This window comes from Eublepharis macularius, chromosome 7, assembly GCF_028583425.1.
Source record: "Eublepharis macularius isolate TG4126 chromosome 7, MPM_Emac_v1.0, whole genome shotgun sequence".
Taxonomy (NCBI): domain Eukaryota; kingdom Metazoa; phylum Chordata; class Lepidosauria; order Squamata; family Eublepharidae; genus Eublepharis; species Eublepharis macularius.
The window spans coordinates 99,857,964-99,881,317 of record NC_072796.1 but is presented as its reverse complement, the minus strand read 5'-3'; the positions used below and the strand labels follow the sequence as shown (position 1 = coordinate 99,881,317).

General features: G+C 38.4%; 1 protein-coding gene across 1 annotated transcript in view; it reads right to left on the bottom strand.

Moving 5' to 3' along the window:
* Nucleotides 1–23,354, bottom strand: part of ZFHX4 (zinc finger homeobox 4) — a 288,469-nt gene that overhangs the window by 234,455 nt on the left and 30,660 nt on the right. The window contains exon 3 of the mRNA XM_054984693.1: nt 22,901–23,354. This exon is cut by the window's right edge and continues 49 nt beyond it. Within this exon, the coding sequence (XP_054840668.1) occupies nt 22,901–23,354 (454 nt within the window). The remainder of the gene's footprint in view (nt 1–22,900) is intronic.

The following is a 23,354-nucleotide window of genomic DNA, read 5'->3' as shown; positions in this document are numbered from 1 at the left end:
TAAAATGTTGTGATTTGGGTTAAGTCCTAATTAGATAACAGATACTTGGTTGAGGTTAAGGAAATGAACTGGTGCTCCCAATCAACCAATAAGGTGAACATGTTCCTAAATTTAAAATATCTCTTCTGGTATTATGTCCAGGTATTAATGAATGGTAGGCAGTGGTGAACTCTCAGGTAAAAGTTAATTCCCAAGAAGGTAATCAGGTTCAGGAAACAAGAGTAAGTAACGGGACCCACTGTGAATATTTTTTCTAGGATCCACCAGTACCATAATGTAGTTCTGTCAATATGGCGTGCCCCAGAGAATTAATTGTCATTTTGTAGGGAAGAATGTAGCCTCAGAACATTGTACTTCTGAGGCTATAAGGAATTGTAGACAATGACTTTGCCACACCCTGTGGGAAGAATATTTGAGCTATAAAGATTAAAATCTGGTACATTCTGTGAACTCTAAATTTCATTAAATATTCATTTTGAAATAGTTAGTGCACAAATGAAAACTAGCTATTTAAAGCTACTACTGAACTATTTCTAATACAAGGAGTAAGTGGAACAAAGCTATAAGGATTTGTACTACAAAATCCATTTACAACACAGCATGAATTTTGTATTTGAGTCAGTAAAATAAGAATGATGTCTTTAAAACTCATTAAGGGCCTTAGTTCATGTATTTACTTATTTTTTTACTCATCATGTGTCCCACATAAGTTCCCAAAGGGTTAATGCAGCTAGATGAGGGGAAAATCATGAGCATAATCCTAACCAAGTAAGTTGAAGTTCTATCGGTTCTGTTTCATAGCACCAGGGATTACTGTTAGCATTCTAATCCTACTGAGCCTAAGGGAGGTACATTGCATTGTATTTGAAATCCCGACCAGGAAAGAACAGAAGGTTAAATGGGTGCCTTGCTCTGTAATCAAATATCACAGGCACTACTTATCTATTCAATGAACAACTAACATAGAAAAATCAATTAAGAAACAAATAGCTGCTCCTTTTGACTTTTTTCACTTAACAAAAATGGTTAAGTAAACAATGTATTATGTATACTACTACAGCAATAACACACATACTCACTAAAATGATTTTTCTTTTTTAAAACTTACATGAAAATAATTGGGGGGAGGGAAGGTGGTACATCCAACATAACTAGCTTTCAGCCACTGTCTTCATTCCATTTTTTTTTAAAAATATATAGGAGACCACAAATACAACTTTAGCTATATAACAATTAAATTACAAAGCAAAACAAATATTCAAAGGATATTTTGTTAATTTATTATATAATGGAGGTTTTGACCAACTGAAATCTTAAAATTGATAAATGAATGTTCTCAATTATTTATTAATCGTGTAGTCTCTTCAGCTGCACATCACATCTTTTGTGTACTTCATGAAGGTCCCAGGAGTGCTGAAAAAGGCAGAAGCTCCTGCTGGTCTTTGTTCCCAGTGGGAAAAAGTCCCTTTTGGTGGTTCTGAGGTTAACACCCACTCCCTCCTTTTCCTATACCTGTCATTCTGAATAGACTTCACAGTTCATGCACACAGACAAACAGGCTGACCTGGCCCGCCAGCATGACCTTTGGGCAGGAAGAAGATCACATCTGGTTATTAATATTGCACTGCTAAATAAAATGTAATAGCTGAGCAGCCTAAGGAGAAGCATAGCAATTATACAGTAAGCACTGCATGTCAATCATGGAGTGCATCTGCCTGATATAACACTGGTAAGTGTTCTAATGTTCATTATTCCTGGCTGCAAATTTTAATCAAAATATCTAAACATAGCTGCGAAAACACGTAAGAGAATTACCCCGTCCATCCTTGCATTTTAATTCCTTCTCGTTCTATTCCTCCCCTGGCTTTTAAATTGCACCCGAACATATATAGAAATCGTTATAAATTGATGGGAAAGCTTGCAATCCTCTCACTTAGACCGCTCATCCCTAATCTCTCCAAACACACAATCATATGCATAATGGTGTAGTTTTATCCAGGGCTTCTTAAAAACTGGAACGCAGAGGAACGGAGTTCCGGCACCTCTCGAAAATGGTCACATGGCTGGTGGCCCTGCACCCTGATCTCCAGACAAAGGGGAGTTTAGATTGCGGAGGGAAATCTAAACTCCCCTCTATCTGGAAATCAGGGGGCAGGGTCACCAGCCATTTGACCATTTTTGCCAAAGGCGATTTAAACTTTTAAAAACTCCCCCCTTGTTCCAGCTGACCCAAAGTGACGTCATTGTGCGGTCCTGAGTTCCACCACTGGGTTCCACAACCTCTTTTCCCAGAAAAAAGCCCTGGTTTTATCCATTAAAGCACGTAGTAACAGACAGAGAGCTACAGTATGAATCTTATAAATATGATCATGTTGTCATATGATTCAGATTTTTTTAAAAAAAATTCTACCCAGATATACATTCCTACTCTGTCTAATAAACACATATTTCATATTTTGTTGAGAACCACAATACCACATGTTTCAAATTACCCTATATGTTAAATATGGAACTGCATACCTAGCAGGCTATATTTTTCACTAACTGTGAACAGCTAATAAAGTGTGTTGCGTAGTTTATTCCACCACCATTTAAAAAATCTATTTATTATGCCACAAGATGACAAGGAATAATGATAGCACACTGATTGTGCTATCATACAAGAGTCTTGCTTACAGTAAAAACCTAGGTTGAACAACAGCATGGTATATCCATCTGTACCATCCCAGGTTGCCAACTCTAGGCTGGGAAATCCCTGGAAATTTGGGGGTATATCCAGAGGATGGTGGGGTTTGAGAAGGAGCAAGACCTCAAGTGGAATATAATGCCATAGAGTCTACCCTCAAATGCATCCATTTCCTCCAGGGAAATTGATCTGTCATCTGGAGATGAGTTGTAATTTCAGATCTCCAAGCTCCAACTGGAGGTTGGCAAACCTACCATATAACCACTCATGGCAATTTATGATGGTCATTACTCACAAGATATTCTAGGTTGAATTGCCCCAGGCTGATCTTTAGTACTGTTTAACATTTCACCATACTGACTACACAGGTTCAGTGCAGATGTAATGCTGACATGGGACTTCCTGCAAGCCATAGTCTGTACATTTGGACAAGTTTGTGGAATATATGGCTCTACCTCTATCCCTCCTCTTCCCTTGCTTGCCTGCATCATGGTTGAGTATTATATGCACCAACACTATAATTAATATCAAACAGGGTTAATTTTAAGCATGTTTGCAAATAATCAGGGCTCATTTTGAGGGGGAATGCACAGGAACGCAGTTCCGGTAGTTCCCTAAAGAGGTCACATGTCAGGTGGCCCCGCCCACCTGACTCAGCCATTTGAGCCCATTTCAGCCGAGATCGAGCCTCTGACGGGTGGTGGATCACTCTCCTGCTAAGCCGCAGCCTGATCCTGATCATTTTGGGCCCCTTTTCAGCCATTTTCAGCCCCTTTTTTGCCATTTTGGGCCCAATTTTGGCCCTGAATGGCCAGAATTGGGTCCAAAACAGCCAGGATAGGTGATGTCAGGGGTGTGGCATATGCAAATCAGTTATGCTAATGTCACTCTTCTTGTGATGTCAAGAGGTGTGGCATATGCTAATGAGTTATGCTAATGAGTTCCTCCAGCTCTTTTTTCTACGAAATGACCCCTGCAAATAATTATAAAAATTCTGGTTAAAAATCAAGCATAGTTAGCAGTGATTCTGATATAACTAAATGTTCAGGAACACAGGGAAAGAAAGAGGCAAATTCACTTTAGCAAAGGAAGGAGAATGCACAGACCTGAGCAATCATCTGGCATTCTTCCAGTGCTGACACTTATCATGAGCCAAACATGGATATGCAATAAAACAACCAATTTGTCAGCCATCACCATGTGTTGTGTAAATCCTGATTCTTGTTCAGCCCTGACAGAAAGTTCATAGAGAATTAGGGCAAGTATTTCCAATGATTACAGTATATCTGTTCCTAACTTTTGTGTTTGGATGAACAAGGCAGAATTATTACTGAATTCCTCAATAATTCCAAACAGTACCAAAAAACCAATATATTTTAAATGTGATTACAATGGAATAATGTCAAAGAAATCCCACCCCTTATCCCAATCAATACCACACAATGCAGAACTGGTCTTCAAAACTGGCTTAGTTCCAAGTATGGACCCACTCTAATGACAAATTTAAGATCTCTATCTGGCAAACCTGCACAGCTTGAAATGGGAGTTTTACCACAATGGAAACAGGAGACTCCTAACACTCCAGTGGGATGCAAGGCACTTACATTTCTGTCTTGAAAAGACCCAATATATCAGGGTTATAAACCATAACACTAGTAGTTTGGAAAAAACTATTTTAAGAAAAATGCTGAAGATTTCTGAAATGTATTGCTCATAACTTTTCCCTGCCTTAGCATTAGCAGAGCTTAGCTTTGTAGGCACAGGATATTAAAAATAATATCTGTACAGTTTAAAGAATTACCTGAAAACATTTCTGAAATACTTTGCTTACGATAATTAGTATGTCTAGTATGCAGAATTCTTTCTTCAGGGTTGGGTGGTACTGACTTGTAATTTTACAGTTTCATTCTGATAAAGTCATCTCAGGGTCACAACACTTAAGTGAATAGTTTTGATAGATGAGTGTATATATTCTGACATTCTCTGTGTGCATAAAATTGGTGCACACAAAAAGAAGGAAAAACAAAAGTTCACACATCATGGTAAAACATGGTGAATGAGCCTAGAAGGAATGTCAGGCTCACTCATGTGAGCCCCACTCCTCTTATTCATGGCAAAAGTTACTTCCACTTTACAGCTGCCATGGCAAAACTATGAGTTGCACTTGTCTGCAAACCAGGGTTCCGAACAGTAATACATTCCCACTTAATCATCTTGGATTTCTGGCCAAATGCAAATCATAGTTTGCCAGGCTGGGTTAACAATACACAATGGTTAGACACAAAAGCAATTAATTAATTATTCACACTCAATGGGAAGGCAACAGGGAGAGAGCAACTGTGCATGTAAGCAAGGCTGGAGCCCCCTTCAAGGTTCTACCACTGAACCACATCCTTTCATCAACCTATAAGCACATGAAGTTGTCTTATAGGAGCTCATATCATTGGTGCATTGGCTAAGTATTGTTTGATCTAACAGTAATTTTCTAGTTTCTCAGGAAGAGGCTATGTTAGTAAGTGCTCTCCATCATCCCTTTTTACTGTACATATCAGGAATTGAACCTGGGACTTTCAGCATGCAAAGTAAAAATTAAAGTTTGTTTACATAGTGCTAAATCATGGTTTTGCATTAGGGCCGAATTAATCCAAAGAGCGAGCTGACACAAAGCAAAAGACTGTTCCAGATATAAAGCATTACAGAAAAAAAAAACAGGCAAAGGAAGGGACAAGTCTCAAGTCATTAGGGTGGAAAAGCTGCCACAAAAGTACTACTTCAGAGTTAACATAGTGACTAAATAGTTTATGGGCATCTCCCTGATATGTGTGTGCAGGGGGGGAGGATATGTGTGCGTGCACGGTGGGATATGGCAGTGTTGGTACAGGGTTGCTCTACACCAGTAGTTCCCAACCTTTTAGATATGGTGCTCATCTAGTCCAGCACTGTATTCTCTATAGTAGCAAGCCATATGTTTTTGAGAAATCAACAAACATCACATCCTACTATGAGCCCCGGGCAAATGGCATTCCAAAGAATACAGCCTTTGCATATGGGAGTTACAATCGAGCCATTGACCACCCTCTTCTCCATTATACCCTCTAATCTCCTTTAAGCTTCTAAGAAGATTGTTTTAGTAGCCATCATTTACTTGATTCTTAATTAACATTCATAAGAAGTGAAGAAAAAATACCAACTGATTTATGACAAAAAAGATACTGTTTCCAGGATCAGGTCTTAAGTTTCCAAAATACATGTCAAAGCTTTGCCTCAAATTATGCACCGAAGTTGGTTCTTATAGGAGCCACACAGACAATAATTTTCCTACAGAAATGTTATTCTGCAAAGGACATGTATATGCCTGTAAATGTACTAGTTGCCAGATGGCTCCCCGCCCCCCTCATTGTTGCAAAGGGTAAGGAAAGTGATGATGGCATGGATGAAGAGGGCAGCAGTTAGGGAAGGCTGGCCTGCGACCCATGTTCAGATGCTTCGTGACCCACTTCTGGGTCTCCACCCACAGGCTAGAAACACTGTTCTACATGACCCTTCCAAGTCCTGTGACTCTAAGTTACAAGTGTTACTGTTACAGAATGGGTCTCATGCTACTGAAGCAATTTCCTGGTATCAAGTCACACAACATAACTATAATATGAGGGTCAGACCAAAAAGATGGTGAGCTAAGGTTGGTGAAATGATTGAAATGATACTGTATTTGAAAAACCGATGAAGGAAGGAAAGCTAGAGCTGCGTGCAAAAATAAACTGTGGAGAGAAAACCTTGAAAACAAGAAATAAGTAGGGCATAAGTGCAGAAATCAGGGCCGATTCGACAGGGAGGCAGGGGGTAGTCTGCCCCCGGCACTACCAAAGAGGGGGCACTGGGCGCAGCTGCCAGCCACTGGGAGCGCGCAGGACGGCTGGGAGGCCACCCGCACCATTCGCCTGCCCTACTGATGGGGCGGCTGGCTTGTTGCGTGCGCAGGACAGGGAGCGTGCGGCAAGCAGGCCACCCCTTCAGCGGGGCAGGCGAATGGCACGGGTGGCCTCCCAGCCCTCCGTTCAGCCACCCGCGCTGCTGCCCCCAGCTCTCCATGCACCGGGCCAACTGGCTTGCCGCATGGGCGGCATGCCCCACCCTGCGTGACGTCATGGAAGTGATGTCATCGCTCAGCACCGGGAGCGCGCACGCGCACTGCGTGAGTGCGGGATAAAGCCAGACTTGGGTTGCCCTGGGCTCCAGCAACCCTAGATCCAGCTTGGCTGAAATTAAAACATGTTGTGGAAAGAAAACATAAGAATATGACCACCCTAAATAACAATGTTAGAACTCATGGAATTAAGGAAATCCATTTAAGAATGATTGAAAATGATCTAACTCTAGCTTCTTTGTTCCTTTTCAGGGCTATTGCTCACAAATATCCAAAGAAAAACAGTCAGATCCCCCAAACTAAAAATAATTGCATTACCAGTTCAAAGTAATGTCTAAATGTTCCATGACGTGGATGTTTCCCTCTGTCTATACTATAGATGTTTTGCATGGATTCATGGTTAATAAAATTAAAAGATGTACTAAAAATGTGATGCAGTTTAACTATAAAATTTCAAAATGCTTGCAAAACTGTAGTAGGCCTATCATTTTATAGGGACCACAGCTTAAACACCGAGAAAGTTTGCTCCAGAGAAATAGCAAAGGCTTTCAGATTACTATATGCTTGTGACACTCCTTGGTTGTCCTAAACATCATTTTGGCCCGCTTTTTGAAATTTCTTTATAAGACATAGCCTCAAAAATGAGAAAAATCCCTGGGATAAAAAGTGGAACAGTTCCTAGACAATATATCTACCCAGCTTGAATGCAGAAATTAAACTACATTTGATGAAAGCTGTGTCTAGTGTGGTGTGGTATAGTCGAAGTATTGGACTAGGATCTGAAAGACCAAGGTTTGAATCCTCATTCTGCCACAGAAGTTCACTGGGTGACTTTGGGCCAGTCACACATACTCAGTCTAACCTGCCTCACAGTGTGGTTGCGAGGATAAAAAGCAGGAAAAGAGAATGATATAATCTGCTTTGGGTCCCCATCGGGGAAGAAAGGCAGAGTATAAAACATAAATAAATAAATTATGCAAATGTATGAAAAATATTTAGGAAGATAAGTGCTTATTAATGAATACATTCCTGCCTCAAAAATTAGTGCCATAAAAGGGTACTTGTTTATATTTTGAAAAAATACAGATTTACACCCTGTGAGCACTTGCAAACCCTACTTTACATGGAGTCTCTTTTAATATAAAATTTCACTCCGAATGACCACAAATTGATGGAAAAAATAAACAAAGAGCCCAAATCAGAAATTTCAATCTTTGCTCTAAAACATCTCTAGATTAATAGAATACTCTACAGCAGTGAGAAACCAAAGAAGGCAACCTACAAAAATTGCATGCTTTGGATAATGCCATAGCCAAGAAACATTAAGATCTGGCTCTACAACAGATTGCTTGTAGTATTAGACCAGACACTATGCCAACATGAATAGTTATTCTGCCTTTGCATCTGGAAGGCTTTCTTTCTGACATTATGTTCTTTAAAGTTCACCATCTGACCTGTTAAAGCTATAAAAGTCTTTGACCAATATTTATTATCACAACAAAACCTTTCATCATCAACATGTTTGATACTTAGACAAATTCAGTGTCCATAATTATGAAACAATGAAATTAACTTTGAAAAAAATGTATTTTTTTATTACTTTGGACAGCATTAGATAAGGTTTCTATAAGTACGCACAATTCTGCTTGGCTTTTATCCTGGAAAGCTAGGTTTAGTCTATAGGATTTAAATTTAAAAAATAAATTAAAGTAAAGCAAAGAATCAGCAACTATTAAAAAAACAAGTGATAGGTTTAAAGGCCGTTATGCCAAGTAGAGAGCAGACCAGTGTCTCTTGCCTAGAAACACCCACAGTTATAAAATGGCAATGAAGAGCAGGTGATTTGGGGGCATATTAATCCTCCAGCCCTTGCTAGCATGCGTCACAGCAAATAAGATAAAGGTAAGCTGTCACTCTCAAAAGTAACATTCTTGACTTCACCAAATAGTTGGCAAAATTTTACTTCAGTCATTTAACAGGTGGTTTAATTATCAATCAACTGATATTTTAAGTCAATTAACCACAATGCCATTCTTTGATATTTTACAATTGCATCTAAACAGCCCATTTAAAAAGCGCTCTAGGATTAACACAGAATGCTCAGTACCAAAGCATTGACAAACACCAGTTGCCAAATTGCCATGGCAGTTGACATATCCATCATCTTCCCATGAGGCAGGGATGGGGCACTTCGAAATCTGCACCTCCCAAGTGAAGCCATAGTCTCAACTGTCATAGAAACCACAGATTTTGGCCAGTTTGTGATAGGCCTAGACATTTCATGGGGCAAGCCACCCTCCCACAAGTAATCCAGAACTCCCACTGGAGCCAGTCAAGATGCTGAATCTGCAATGGCAAATACAATGCTTCAGCCTCACCTGGGAGACAGCAATTTTTCCTCAGAATAAGAGCCTTAGCTTAGGTCAGGAAGGGGATGTCAGATTACAGGTGCTGGTGAGGGAGATCCAAGATAGCTAGACCCATGGACACTTTTATGTTGGATGAGCTGAGCCCTCAGGAATCTGGACTACAAGGCCCTTTGCACAGCCTAGGCCGGCCTCTGGGGTTCCTTGCTCCACCTGAGGTCAAATGGAGGTAGCTCTTGGCTTTCCTTCAGCATAACATGCTGCAGATTCCCCTGTTGCATATGATTTTAGACAGGTTGGTTTGGGATGCTGTTCCTTGATTTAAAAAACAAAACAAAACAGGTTAAAGCTATCTAATTGTCTTTCTGAAATGGTGAAAGAATAAACACTGTAACCATTAGGTATAATACACTTCCTAGGTCAGATAACTGTATCAACTATCAGATTATAGTGGGAAGGCATTACAGGTCGTACAAATCATCACACTTTTAAATAAACTTATGTGTTTTATTATATGTGACTCCTGTGTAATCCTCAATTTAATTTGAAATGTTTTATAACTTTGTATTGAAAGAAAAAGAGAAATTCATGTTTGCACGTAGAAAGATTTATTTTTAAAAATCTATTTTTCTATTTCCTCAACCCATATAACCCACTCCACATTCCATAAGACCCAGAGCTGCTGTAGCATACTGGTTAAGTGGTTGGGCTGTGAGCCAACACTCTGCTGGTTCAAATCTCACTACTGCCATGAGCTCAGCAGGTGGTCTTGGTAAGCCACGCCTCTCAGCCCCAGCTCTTCATCTGTATTGTGAGGATAATAATAACACTGACTTTGTTCACTGCTCTGAGCGCGACACTAATCTGTCCAGAAGGGCAGTATATAAACACACTGTTATTGTTATTATAAAAAGGGGCTCCTGATTTGTTGCTGATGAGCACTCTTCCACAGGAGTAAGGAACCCTCTGTGTGTGTGTGTGTGTGTGTGTGTGTGTGTGTGTGTGTGTGTGTGTGTGTGTGTGTGTGTGTAAAAGAAGACACACTAAATAAGAGAACTTCACTGTGCTTCACACAACTAAAGCTGACAGTAGACCTGGTATAGTAAAATAGAAGAGGTGTACAGGCAATGAGATAGTTCACAACTCTCCACCTGAGGGACTTGTAATTGGTAAAGTGGTATAAAATAACAGGAGAAAGGTCCCGATCAGGGGTTATGGCAATTCCCTTTTAGTCTTATGGTTGTGATCCTGCAATAATAATTTGCCTCAAGGTGGCACCTGAATGCTAAGCCATGCCCCATAACCACATTTGAAGCGGGCTGGGTATGAACCTTTCCCAGACAATATGCCTAGTTTGCGGGGAGGGGGGATCTGGTTGAAGCCTGAAGAGAGAGAGAGAGAGAGAGAGAGAGAGAGAGGCTGACTTCCAGGCTTTTCCTTGTCTCTTTGGAATAAATAAGTAACTGGTCTTCGTACTAGCCTAAATAAATCAAAGCTGGCCAATTTATACTATTTGTAAATCTCAAATTTGATTTTAAGGCTTTGCAAATTGATTGTAAGCTTCATATTCTGCCAATGTCACAGACTTTACAGAATGAAGTATAGCAGAGAAACCCACGTTTTACCATAAAACTTGAATTTGGTAACACAGAAATCCAAAAGAAAAAGAAAAAACCCACAAGAGATCTATTTTTATCATAATTTTGTATGGTGGAAGTCTGGCAATACCATAGGGTGAGTGAAAAATGATTTTGGCTCCTAAATTTTGGGCCTTTCTCCTAGGATCTCCCAAAAATTGTCACAGCTTACTGTGTACCACAAACATTTCTTAAAGATTAGTCTATAACACCAGATTATATTATGACCAAGATAGAAGAACTAGCAAACAAACAAATGTCTAGGTAGCTACAAAGGTCCAAAGAAAAATCCAAAACTAAAACTTTATTTTGACCAACTAAAATGACACAAAATAGTGTGCAAGCTTTTAAGCTTCATCAGACTGAATGTTAAAAACAAAACAAAAGGGAGGGGGAAGCATAGTACACATGAGGTTAACTGCAGGGCAAGAAATATAAAATAAATTCAGAGAGGAAAACATGAGTCATATCATGCATTAAAGACGAAAGGAATCTTCACTTAGATAACTTACTAATCTGTACAGATAACAAAATTCTTTGGGAAACTAGTGGATCAGTAGGTTGAGAAATATAAACAAAAATGCTCTCCTATTACCTTCACAAAAGAAGAATTACTTCAACCTCTAATATATGTCTCAGCAATATCCTGGTGTTACCACTGGTAAATGATCAAGTCACCTTCAACTGTCTGACACTAAATTGGAGAGACACTGATATTTGGAAATTCTCTGCACCAGACTGCTGACAATCTTCTATCAGTGAATATATATCAATAAAGATAGGTTTCTTTCACTGTGTTGAACGTTGTTAACAAGAGAACCTGAGATGATAAAGATTCAGTAAAAAGTAACAAATTTCTCACAATGATTCATTAATTTATTAACTACATATATAGGGCTTTTTTGCCGTTGCATATCAAGGCTGTTTACAGTTCAAAATAATTGCCTACAGTATAACGTACATGACTTAAAAGGGACAGGAAGAGGAAAAATAAGCACAATCAGATAACAATCAGATAACTGTTGCATAATGACCAAGTGAAATAGACACAGCAAGGAAAGTTTTTTGGGAGAAAATAGGTTTTGGTCCCAGCTAGAGAAGTGGAAGGAAGTATCTCTCTTTAATGCAGCCAGTTGGAATGGTTCCTGATGGAAAGGAGAGAACAGAGATCCCTACTAGGTTGGTGAACAGGCTTTACTTTCTCATCACTCCTTCTAATGCAGTCAGGTAAAATGGAAAGAGAGATGTTGTACCATGCAAAAGGTCTATTTGAACACATTCTTCCATTTTGTCTAGATAAAATACATTTTTAGTCTTTCAGTATTATTATAAGAATCAGTGCTAATATAATAGATAAAAATTAAACTGACAATTTGTTTAGACATTTTAAAAATCTGATAATGTCCTTCAGACGTTACTAAGGAACTATGGACTTGTGAGATGAAAATTGTGACATGATAAGTAAGTGCTACAAAACAAATTAGGAATTAATCGTCCATGTACAACATGCCAAAAATTCAGAGTAGGTTGCCCAAATGTTCCAAAGTAAGACAAGTCTTGCTTAATGTATTTGTTAATGATCTGAAAAGAGAATGACCAATGAGGTGTCAAAAATTGCAGATGACATAAAATAAGTTAGATTAGTCAAGACTACAAAAAGAACTTTATATAGGCCCAAGGCAACCAAATGAAGAGGCTGCATAGCAGCAGATGAAAATTTTAAAGGGACGATGTTTTTTACGAAATAATGGTATCTGAAGGATATGTGGTAAAATTATGATCTGTTCTCCATAGGCAATAACAATATTTAAAAGTTATGGTAACTGCTTTTCTTGCCCCTCTTTTCAGCAATTGTAACACAAGACAAATTATACTATTAACAAGTTGAACAATTTTCTATCATTTATACCCTTCATTTATACCATATGTTTCTCCTCAAAGAGGACTCAAAGCTGCTTATGTCATTCTCATCCCCTCCATTTTATCTTCACAACAACCCAGTCAGATGGGTTAGGCTGGGAGAACATGACTGCCCAAGGTCACCCAGCTACCTTCCATGGCAGAGTAGAGATTTGAACCTGTCCAGTTTTCTAACCAATATATCACACTAGTTTTCCAGTGGATTATCAACAAATTTCCAGTTGGATTATCAATGAAGACACTGGGAAATCCTCCCTGGAGCTAAATATTTGCTTAAGATCCTCAAGCAAAGCTGCTTATTAGCAGGTGTGTATGGGTATGGGGGAGTAAGAGAGAGAGAGAGAGATCTGCTATCCTCTTTCAAGCAATAAAACCAGTTTGTATTTGTTGCTGTTCCATAAAAGCTTGAATATATGTCATAGAGTGTGAGTCTATACACTGAATACATGGCTTCAGCTAACTCCACGAGCAACTAATACAGTAGGAGAATTATCTATATTTTTATCTGTTCAAGAAGCAGCCCTAACTACTCAAATTGTTTTAAAATTAAAACTGAGTGAAGCTTCAGCTGGGATAGAAAGAACCTGGTATGTCAGCTCTTTACAGAGTTGATCAAGCCCTTCTTGGTTACTTTCAAATTCAAGAAATCAAACAAGCTTGACTAGCCCTGCTAAACAAGTGTAGTTTCATTCCTAACACTGATAGTCCTCACTAGGTCATGACAAAATGGTTTGAGGACTCTAACTTTCATGTGATAAAGAGGTGAGCTGAGCACAACTCTTTACTGTTTATGTGGAAAGGACAGAAGTACCTCTTGGCTCTCTCTCTCTTTTTTCAGTAGGGTTTCAAATGTTTGCAGTCATTATATTTGAAGTCTCCATAACCTTTCTTTATGATCCATCATCCAAGAAGGGAAAAATTGCCCTTTGGCAAATCTGGACTAATTTCAGACTGCTCTAGGTACTGCTAGAGACCAAGAGGGCAACTGGATGGTTAATCTTACTCAAATACAGCAGTTTCTTGTATTTCAAACTGAACAAGCAAGGCTGATTCCATCTGAACAGTTGAAGCAACATGCTGGGTCAAAGAGCAAAAGCTGTAAATAGTTTAGTATTCAGATATGAGATCAGAGAGTAGAGAGAATTGATTGGAGATGGGGACAAAACACAAAATTTGAGAAGATGGTTTATTCACTTATTTGTGTCATTGCCTTGGCAATGCCATAAGCTTGGGGATTTCCTCGTACCTTTTTCTCAGTTTCTTTCAGTGTCATCTATCTCTAAAAGCAAAATATTATTGTAATACTTTTGCTTCCACAAGGTGGAAAGAATTTGTAGCTTTCCCTGGGGCCATGTTAGATGATGCTGTATTTGAGGACTGTAACACAGCAAGGCTAACTCTATTTCTCTGGAGACAAAAAGGGTCGTGTCCATGACAAGCTTGTTTTTGGTAATCTACTAGAAGAAGGTCCCTGAACTTAAACATTCTTTATCATAAGGGTACACCTGCTCGGGGGGGGGGGGGTCAAGCAAACACTATTTTGCGTTGTGATGTGCTCTTCCTAGGAGATACCATAAGAAGAAGAAAAAATCACCTCTTATTTGCTAAGAAAGAAGGCCACTTGCATATTGTCTATGTATTGTATGGGTAGAAATAACACTTAAATACTTGTGTTTTGGTCATCAAGCAAAGCTACACACATACATACATATACAATTCACTGGAAGCTTACAAAGCGTGCAGACTTGGCAACACTATAAGCTTTGATTGCAAAAAAGAGACCTCTCTCACACACATCTCCTATAAAAATTGCCAACCAAAGATATAATAGGGAACTTCAAGACTACAGGCCATCTCCCATTTCCTCTTAGCTCCATGAACAGGGCCAGATTAAGACCTGCTGAGGCCCTGTCAATTTTAAGAAGCCCTATACATTACTCCCTACCAAGTAAAACTTAAAATGAAGGGAAATGTTTAGGACCCATCATAATCTGAGGTCCTAAACTGTAGCTTAAACAGTTGGGGGCATAAATCCAGCTCTGCCTGTACGGCTTCCTCATATCTTCAGTTAATTTGTTCTAGCCTGTGTCAGTTGGGGTGGTATTTACAAGGTAATTTGACTGGCATTCTTACTATAGAAGTATTTTGTGCCTCTGTGTACATGCAGTTTTTTTTTAAGTCTCTACTTGTGTGTGAGGAGGACTGCAAAGATTTGCCTGTGGTAGTAATTATGTTCTACAGCCTGATCTACATAGAGATGCAGTCAATATAGTTTTCATTCCTATACATTTTGTCAGCCTCATAACTTGACAGAATCATGCAGTAATTTTTATTCAACATCCATCTAGCACACTAGGGACATACTTTAATTACCTCCATACAGAGTAGGGTTTCCTAAATAAGATAATTTCCTGGGAGACCCAGGAAACTTTTTTGGAATACAACAAAGGCAAATAAATATTGCAATTGCTTGTCTGGTAAATAAACATGGCCAAGAGTCCAAAAAGCAAGCAACACCAATAGAGAGATGGAGGGCACAGGAACTTAAATGTGTCCAATATGGGGGAGGGTAGCCAGAGGCTTTAAAAATCCTTAGGGAGTATTCAACATAATACCAAAATCAGCTCTGAATTTGCAGAGACATCGGTAAATTCAAAACATCTTCAGATAATATTTCCATGAAAGTACATTTTATCTACAAAGATTTTCTAGGGCACTGGATATGAGTTTAAAAGAAGGAAGCAGTATGGAAGAATTCTAGTATGATTCTAGTATGAAAGAATCATATAAAAATTACAGAATGTATACACAGTATTATAAAAAGGGAAAGTTGTTTGCATTTTATTATTCCTACTATCTCCTTAAGTAGAAAAGAGGAATTTAACATTATCACCCTATTTCTTTGATTTCCCTCCCTCTTTTTTTTACAAAAATGAATGTTTGTATAGATATGATGTATATATCTTATCAGGTGGCTGCTGCTCCAAAAATAAAATCAACATTTGCCTCATTATTACATTTCTGAATATAACAGCATAACCTAAATTACTTAACATAAGCAACCACCTACCAGAATTAGATTTCAGCAATTTCAACCCTGAAAAGAAATATTTTCAGTGGTGACATTTAATAGTATCTTTTGTTTATCTCTCCAGCTTTCTTCATCTAAAATGGCTAGTGTAAGGTTTAAAAAAAATATATATATTGACTCTTGAATGTATCGAAACATTCCAATTTCCTTTTGCACAATCATTTGTATGTAAATAAGCACTATACAATCTCCTGACCTCTTTTACTATCATACTGGAACAATGACAGTTCAATAATTGGAATGGCATATATCTGGGATATTTGATTTTAAATTGCAAACTTAGTGCAAGACTATTGAAATGGAAATAATGGGTCTGTGTTAATTCTGCATTGATCAAGATACCATCATTGCACGCTAAACAAACTACAGCAAACAAATGCATCTTGTGTTATGGAAGGATGGATTATTTACTATTATGTAGCTTATGTTATAGGTAGATTTGCCCCTTTGGTTACTAGTACATACCTAATCCATATTTCTTTAATTCTTCACACTGAGGTTTTTATCATCCATAACAAAAATAATGAGTAAAACACAAGAAATGCCCGTTGATGGAATAGTACTCTTACACAAATCCCAGTTGTCTCTATCAAAATTGAAGAGATGTAAGTGATGCATTCAATATCTCTGGCTGATTTAAAATCCAAATATACAAACAGCATTATAGAATCCAGACAGCCTATTCTGCTTCACTGATGACAGATGCAGAGCAAGGCTAGTATAATTAAGCTTTTTACTTTGAATCAGACAAGACGAAAGGACACCTCCTTCCAAAAGCAAGAGTCCTAGCCACCCAGCTGAAGAGCAGGTGCTATATGGTATTTACATTTCCTGTTGAGGATGCTAGCCAGCAGGCCCAGCCAGCTGACCGTGAAAATTCTTGGCCCTAAGTGACCCAAGGACAGACTATAAATCCATCCTATAAAATATAGTCAATGCTCCATTTGTTCTTTAAGCTTTCAGTATGTGAAGTTATACATTTGCAATAATTTAGTTTCACTGAACTCTTTTGAAGCCTGGTAGCAGCTACTGGTTGACAAAATAAAAAGTAAACTTTTTTCTTTAAGCAAACACATTAGAAGTTCAGCATCACCCAGATGGCTCTCACTTTAAGAGAATTATTATGCAGAATGGTATTTTGCATTTAACCCAAGGAGAAAATCAATATATTAGATTGGATGCTCAACAAATGTAAAATGTAAATATTTATTTAAAACACTGACCCTGCCTTTCTCCCAAACAACCTAGCCCCAAGGTGGCTTACAGATTAAAAATCTGATAAAATACTGCAAGTTTAAAACATCAAACTATTAAAACAACTCTCAGCATAATTTTATAAATGACATGTTTAAGCGATACCAGCCCCAAAGAACCAAACACACAACAGTAACCATCAGAGACTCTGAAGACTCTTTAAAAATGCTCTCCTGTAGTCCTCAAAAATTACTCCAAAATCCAGCCTTCCTAATTTGTTTCACAGGGCTGCAAGAGCTACAGAAAAAGACCACAAGCAGCAATAATGGAACATACCCTCTCAGGGTTTGGAATAAGCAGCAGGAGCTGCCGTGCGGATGGAAGCTACCCCATGGGCTCATATTGGGTGACATAGACCTGCAAGCATGTGGGCCCCAGGTTCTGAAGGGCTTTAAAGGTAAGCAGCACCTTAAATTGGATTCAGAAACTAATAAGCAACCAATGTATAGATGGCAAGGTTGGTGTAATATGATCCTTGCAGCCTGTACCTGACAACAGGCAGGCTGTTTTGCACCAACTGCAGTTTCCAAATCATCTTCAAGGGAAGCCTTGGATACAACATGGTTCTTTTTCATTAGGGAGATAAGTAATTTAAAAAAAAATACATGCTGCACCAGTCAACCCTGAAGTTACCATTACATGAAACTGCAGGGCCAGATCAGCAAGCTCCAAATAGGGGGAAAGCTTACAGGCCAAACGTAGATAATAAAAAGCACTTTTAGTCACAGGAGAAAACTGTTTCTCCAATAACAGAATTGGATTGATTAGCACACTAGATTAATGATAGCAAAAGGGGATTCATTATAACAGAAAAGTCCAGGTTTAAGGAAATCCTGAGTCAAATACCACAACATCTCACCATGTATGAACCACACCACATCTACACCTCTTTTAGAGAAAGGAACATACCACAGCTGCCAACTGCCCCATGCTTCCTGGCCAATGGGGCTTGAAGGACAGTGCCCAGAGAAAAAGGAAGTAAAATCGGGGAGGGGGGGTTGAAGGAAGGAAGGGTTTAGCAGAAATCTAAAGTTGCCCAAATGCCTATAGAGAGGAAATGGAGTTCTGCTGCACATTTTCTTCTTTCCTTTACTCAGATGAACATTACCATCTGCCATATGGAAGTCAAATAAAGCATTTATCAATTTCTATTCACTTGCTTGGGCAACCAAGAAGCTACATGTTTACAACCCCACAGTATAGTCACCTCTTTTATGTATGTTCAATGAATACTTCCATGTAAATAATGCAGTTAGTTGGCACATCTGAATTATAGTTTTGGAATAAAAATGCCTTCTGTTTTATGCAAATAGAGGCAAATGCTTAAAACAACCATTGTTGCTGCTGCATTTTAAGGCATTTAAAGTAAAAAATATAAATTATAGCATTGCTTGTGTTTTCAAACTTTTAGCAACAGACAGATATTCTAGTTTTGAATCCATATGGAAAGATCATCAACACTTTCTTCTTTGGGTCTTCTGCCAAAATACCATATCCCATATGCTTTCTACTATAAAACATAAAAGAAAAGGTGTTGCTCCTTTCAAATAAAAAAATAATGTTTACTAGCTTATATCTAATGTTAAGGCTGTCCAAATCCTGCCAAAGACATTAAAACACCATCTGTAAAACAGATTTTCATTAAATCGATCAGTCTAAAGCTAAGCAGTTAGGCAGATGATGCTTTTGCACTAACCTTTCACCTTCTTAAACTGGAATTAGGTCACTCAACTTTCCTTTTGTTTAAAAGTAAGAGGTAAAATGATCTATTCAATAAAACTGACAATAGCTATATTAAAACTGGTATGAATCTATACTTCAATCAATGAATGGAAACAAGCAAAATAGTTTTCAATAATTTGCTTCTTTTAATTGTTGTTGTAAAGTACTCTTAAAAATGGAATTGACCCTGTAAGAGGAAATAAGAAATAAATACTAAATAAAACTTATATAAACCACTAAACCACAAATAATACTGGCAGTCTAATTTATTATTTGTTCTTATGAAGTTGGAGCCTATTACTACTTTGTACTAAGCGAAGAAGTCCTTTACTGAAGCAAGGCTCATAACTTAGTGGAAGGAAGTTCAAGGATCCAACCCGTGACTGCAAATCATTTGTCTAGCTGCCAACCACATAGAAATTATATTATTCCTAAATCCATCAGTTGGAAATAAATCTCACTAATTTCAATGGACACTACTTCTAAGTAAATTCTTTTAGGACTGCAACCTAAATTGTTAATTATTTGTTCCCCATAAAACAGAATAGTTTGATCACACTAAGTACCTTATTACAGAAAGTGAATTCAGGGAACATGGACTAAAGTTTTAATCTAATCTAACAACAATGCAACTTCTGCAGAACTGCTTTCGGCCATCCATTACAGTAGTTTAGACTAGGGTAACTCAGACTAGGATTTAGGCTTGCCAACCAGGATGGGGAGAAACCCACCCCACTTGCCATCCCCTGGCCCTGCTCACCTGGCTGGTGGGGGGAAGGCATGGGGGGGGGATAAACAAGTGTGCTCTCGCACTCCCTAGCACACCAGGAAATGACTTCACTTACCAGCAGGACGCTGAAGCCCAATTCATTAAAAATTCCCATTTGGAGATGATTTTAACGAATTTGGCTTCAGCATGACCCACAGTTCCCCTATTGTGGTGTGCCTCCAAACAGATGATTTTTCATTAGTTAAGCTTCAGCATAACCTGCAGTTCCCCCATTGCACCTGAAAATGATGTCATTTTCCAGTGTGACTAGGGAACGCAGAAGCGCATATGAGTGGGAGTGGGTACTCACTGCCTTGTACTCCCAGCCCCATGCACCCCCATTTTCCCCCCATGAGACCTAGTAACCCTAATAGGCCTTCACTGTAAGTCATTTTCACTTCATACTCAAGGGCTATTTCACACAAGTAATGTTAGCACTGTTGCTGCATACCATGTGACATCTTTCCTCCATGCAGTGTGGTTCAAGCTGTTGTGAGTTCAAATGTCTTCCTTTCAAGGAACCATTTTTGTTGAATTTTGCCATACTTGAGTCACAGTTTTGTGTGACTAAGAAAATGATTTTTTTTCCAGTTAGTGCTTTCATGAATTCCTTGTGAACTATAGTTATATGAACATTATGCACAACAACTAAGTTTCAGTCCAGAGATCTTGCCTGGCTTTAAACATTCTAGGATGCAGCAACTGGACCTCTTCTCCCTGTCCTCAAGGAGCAGTTTTTGGGCTTCAGTAAAAGGAGGAAGATAAGGATGTCCACTTCACTGACAGAAATCCCCTCATCAGCATAAATCAGTGGATCTAAGGGTTCCCAGTTGCCCACCTGTGGTTACCCAGTGCCAGTTGCTGAGCTCATGGCAGTAGTGGGACTCAAACCAGCAGCGTGCCAATTCACATCCCAACCACTTAACCCCATGATTTTTGAGCCTTGAGTTTTTCAAATCTTTTAATTTTAATTAGTCCATTCAAAGTAGAAATGCTTTGTTCTAGGAACTGCAATACCAATACTCTCTAAACTAGTATAGCACTTTTCCTTTGGAGTGCTCACCCTCCCCACCTTCTCCCTAAGAGAAGCTAGAAAAGGCAAATGATTTTACATACAGAATTAAATCAAATACCATTTTGATACTGTCTGCAATTCTATAGCTTTAGTCCAAACACTCTGATATTCATTGAACATTTAAACTCTTTGGTTCTTAAGAGCAATTTTATTGCCTTAATAGTAAAGCATTATAAGAATATATCAAGCTGTTATAGCAACATTTATATATGAAAATTTCACAAAGAATGTAATGGAGCCTATGTGGTCCCAAAAGAATAAAGAACAAACAGGGAAATCTATAGTGCTATGTTTTACTCTCTCTAGTGCTAAAGTTTCTTATTAGTAAATCATGTTCATGTCATCTTAATTTTAAAGAACTTGAATATTATATATAATTTCTAAATTGTGTATTATATATAAATAAATGTTCCTTCAACCATTTCTCAAAATAAGGGAGGGTCAAGGAAATACTTGACAATAGGGCTAATGTCATTTGCCCGACAATAGAAAACTCTCCTCTTCTAGTAAGCATCAGAGAAGTCTGAATTATCATACCAATTACATAGGATGGCCTCTGAATTCACAGGGAAGCTTAGAATTGTTCTAAAAGACTCATAAAGATTGTAGGTCTATAAAGCTGTTATCTGTACACTTTCCATGCAAAGCTTACTGCAATGTGGAATCAGCAAATGAAGAATTTTATTTTACCTACAACTGAATAGTAAGCAGTGGGCAAAACTTTCAGCAGTCTCCCTGGAAGGAGATGCATTCCACCCTATGTGGGTCAAGTGAAGGTCATTCCAGAGCATGCCATTATGCACATGAAGGCCAGCTTGAGCTAATATGCAAAGGACTGAAAAGAAAAGGCTGAAGGCCAAGTGTTTGCTAAAAAGAACTGAAGTCCCTGACAAGGAAAAAAATGACAATTTGGTCTCTTGTTTGATTCAAAACCCAGAAGCACAACTGCCTCACCCAGAGCAGCTGTTTCCCTCTCAACTTTCTAGCTTTGGTCTTAAAGACGTGTTTATTCTTCCAGGATTCTCCTGAGAAAGATGCATGAACTATGACAGTATGTTTACATAAGATTGAGTCCATATGTCTTAGGAACAGGGCTATATTATCGATATAAAAGATTGAAAGCATTTAAATTTTAAAATTGTCATATATCGAAGGAAAATGTGGATTTAAATATATCTACAATGTAAAACTAATATACTATTCTAAGCTCTGTGTCTGGCTTCATTTTGACACTTTATTAAACAGCACTATGGAAAGTTTGCTTCTTCACTGAAATAAAAATTCCGATAGGATTTTAGATTTTTAAAAAACTTTTTTGTATTTCAGTGGGATTTATGAAAAGACAGATGATTGTTCAGCAACTGACTCCGTCCTAAGTGTACATTTAATTCAAATTTAGAAAACACTAGTCACAGAGGTTTTCTACCTCCATTTAAAAGATGGTTACACAGATAAATAGCTACCAATATCCTTTTGGCTGTAACACTGTTATGGGAGGCGAGGAATTCTTAATAAATATGCATATAAACCAAGAGTATCAAGGCAATCAGTAAACACTTCACAAAACGTTATCCAGTAATTAAAGTCTGGAAAAAGTCACAGCTTGTTGGGAAATAAATGTTAGTTGTCATTCCCACAGATCCTTAGCATAAGTTTTTCCAAGCCAGCTAAAAATATATTTACCATTATACTAACATCAGACTGCACCACACCCTTTCATGCTGGTGAAAAAAATATTATTCACTTATTAAAAAGGGTTAGCAAAGGGATACAAAATTGACTTCTGAATATTCACGGTAATAATGTGGTGTATGAATCTGTGTTTACTATACAAACTAAGGTAGCACCCTTTGGTTGGGACCATTTATATTATCTCAGTGCTAAGGAGCCTCTTTCACTACACAAACCATGGGATAATCATCATTTCAAATATGCAGAAAGGTTTGCATTCAAAAGTTAGCAGTTATTTTAGAACAGATTTGAAATTCACTTAACCATAAACAACTTGGTTACATAATTTTTTTGCTTTGTCAAGGAAACAAAAGCAAAGTGGTCTGTAAGGTTAACGCTATAAAGCTTTTCTGGTGCAGCATTTTTCAGCCCAACACTGTTACTGTTTTTCCTATGAATATGTTCAATGGGCTTTCAACCTGCAGATCAATCAAATCCTCATTCTGCTAGTAGTCCAAGCTTCCTACCAATCTTAGGCCAATTTAAATTGCTGGTGGGTGCTTACCTTGTAAAGTTTCAGGGCTGTCTCATGCCTGTGATTGGTGGTATGTAAGCGCAATTTATCCACACTGTTGGTGTAGTAGTCACAGGCGTTACATTTTAGGTGAACAGGGTTGCCAATGGCAATGCACTTCAGCCTCCACTCATTAGTTTTGCCTCCTTCTTTAATGTGAGCCACCAGTTGGTATTTCTGCATGTGTTTGTCAGTCTTGCAGTGGAGCTGGAAGTTGGCTTTGAGCTGCGTGTTGTAGTTACAGAGCTTGCATTGGTAGATGTCTCCAATTACAGCTCTCCACTCCTCTTCAGGGAGCGACCGTTCACTGCTCACATGCACACTTAGGGCCTCCAGGCTGTCAGAGGTGAATTTGTTGCAAACAGCACACTGGAATAGCTTCAACGCTGGGTCACTGATATAAGGTGACAGCTCTCCTGCAGTAAGGAGGGACAGGTCATCACCC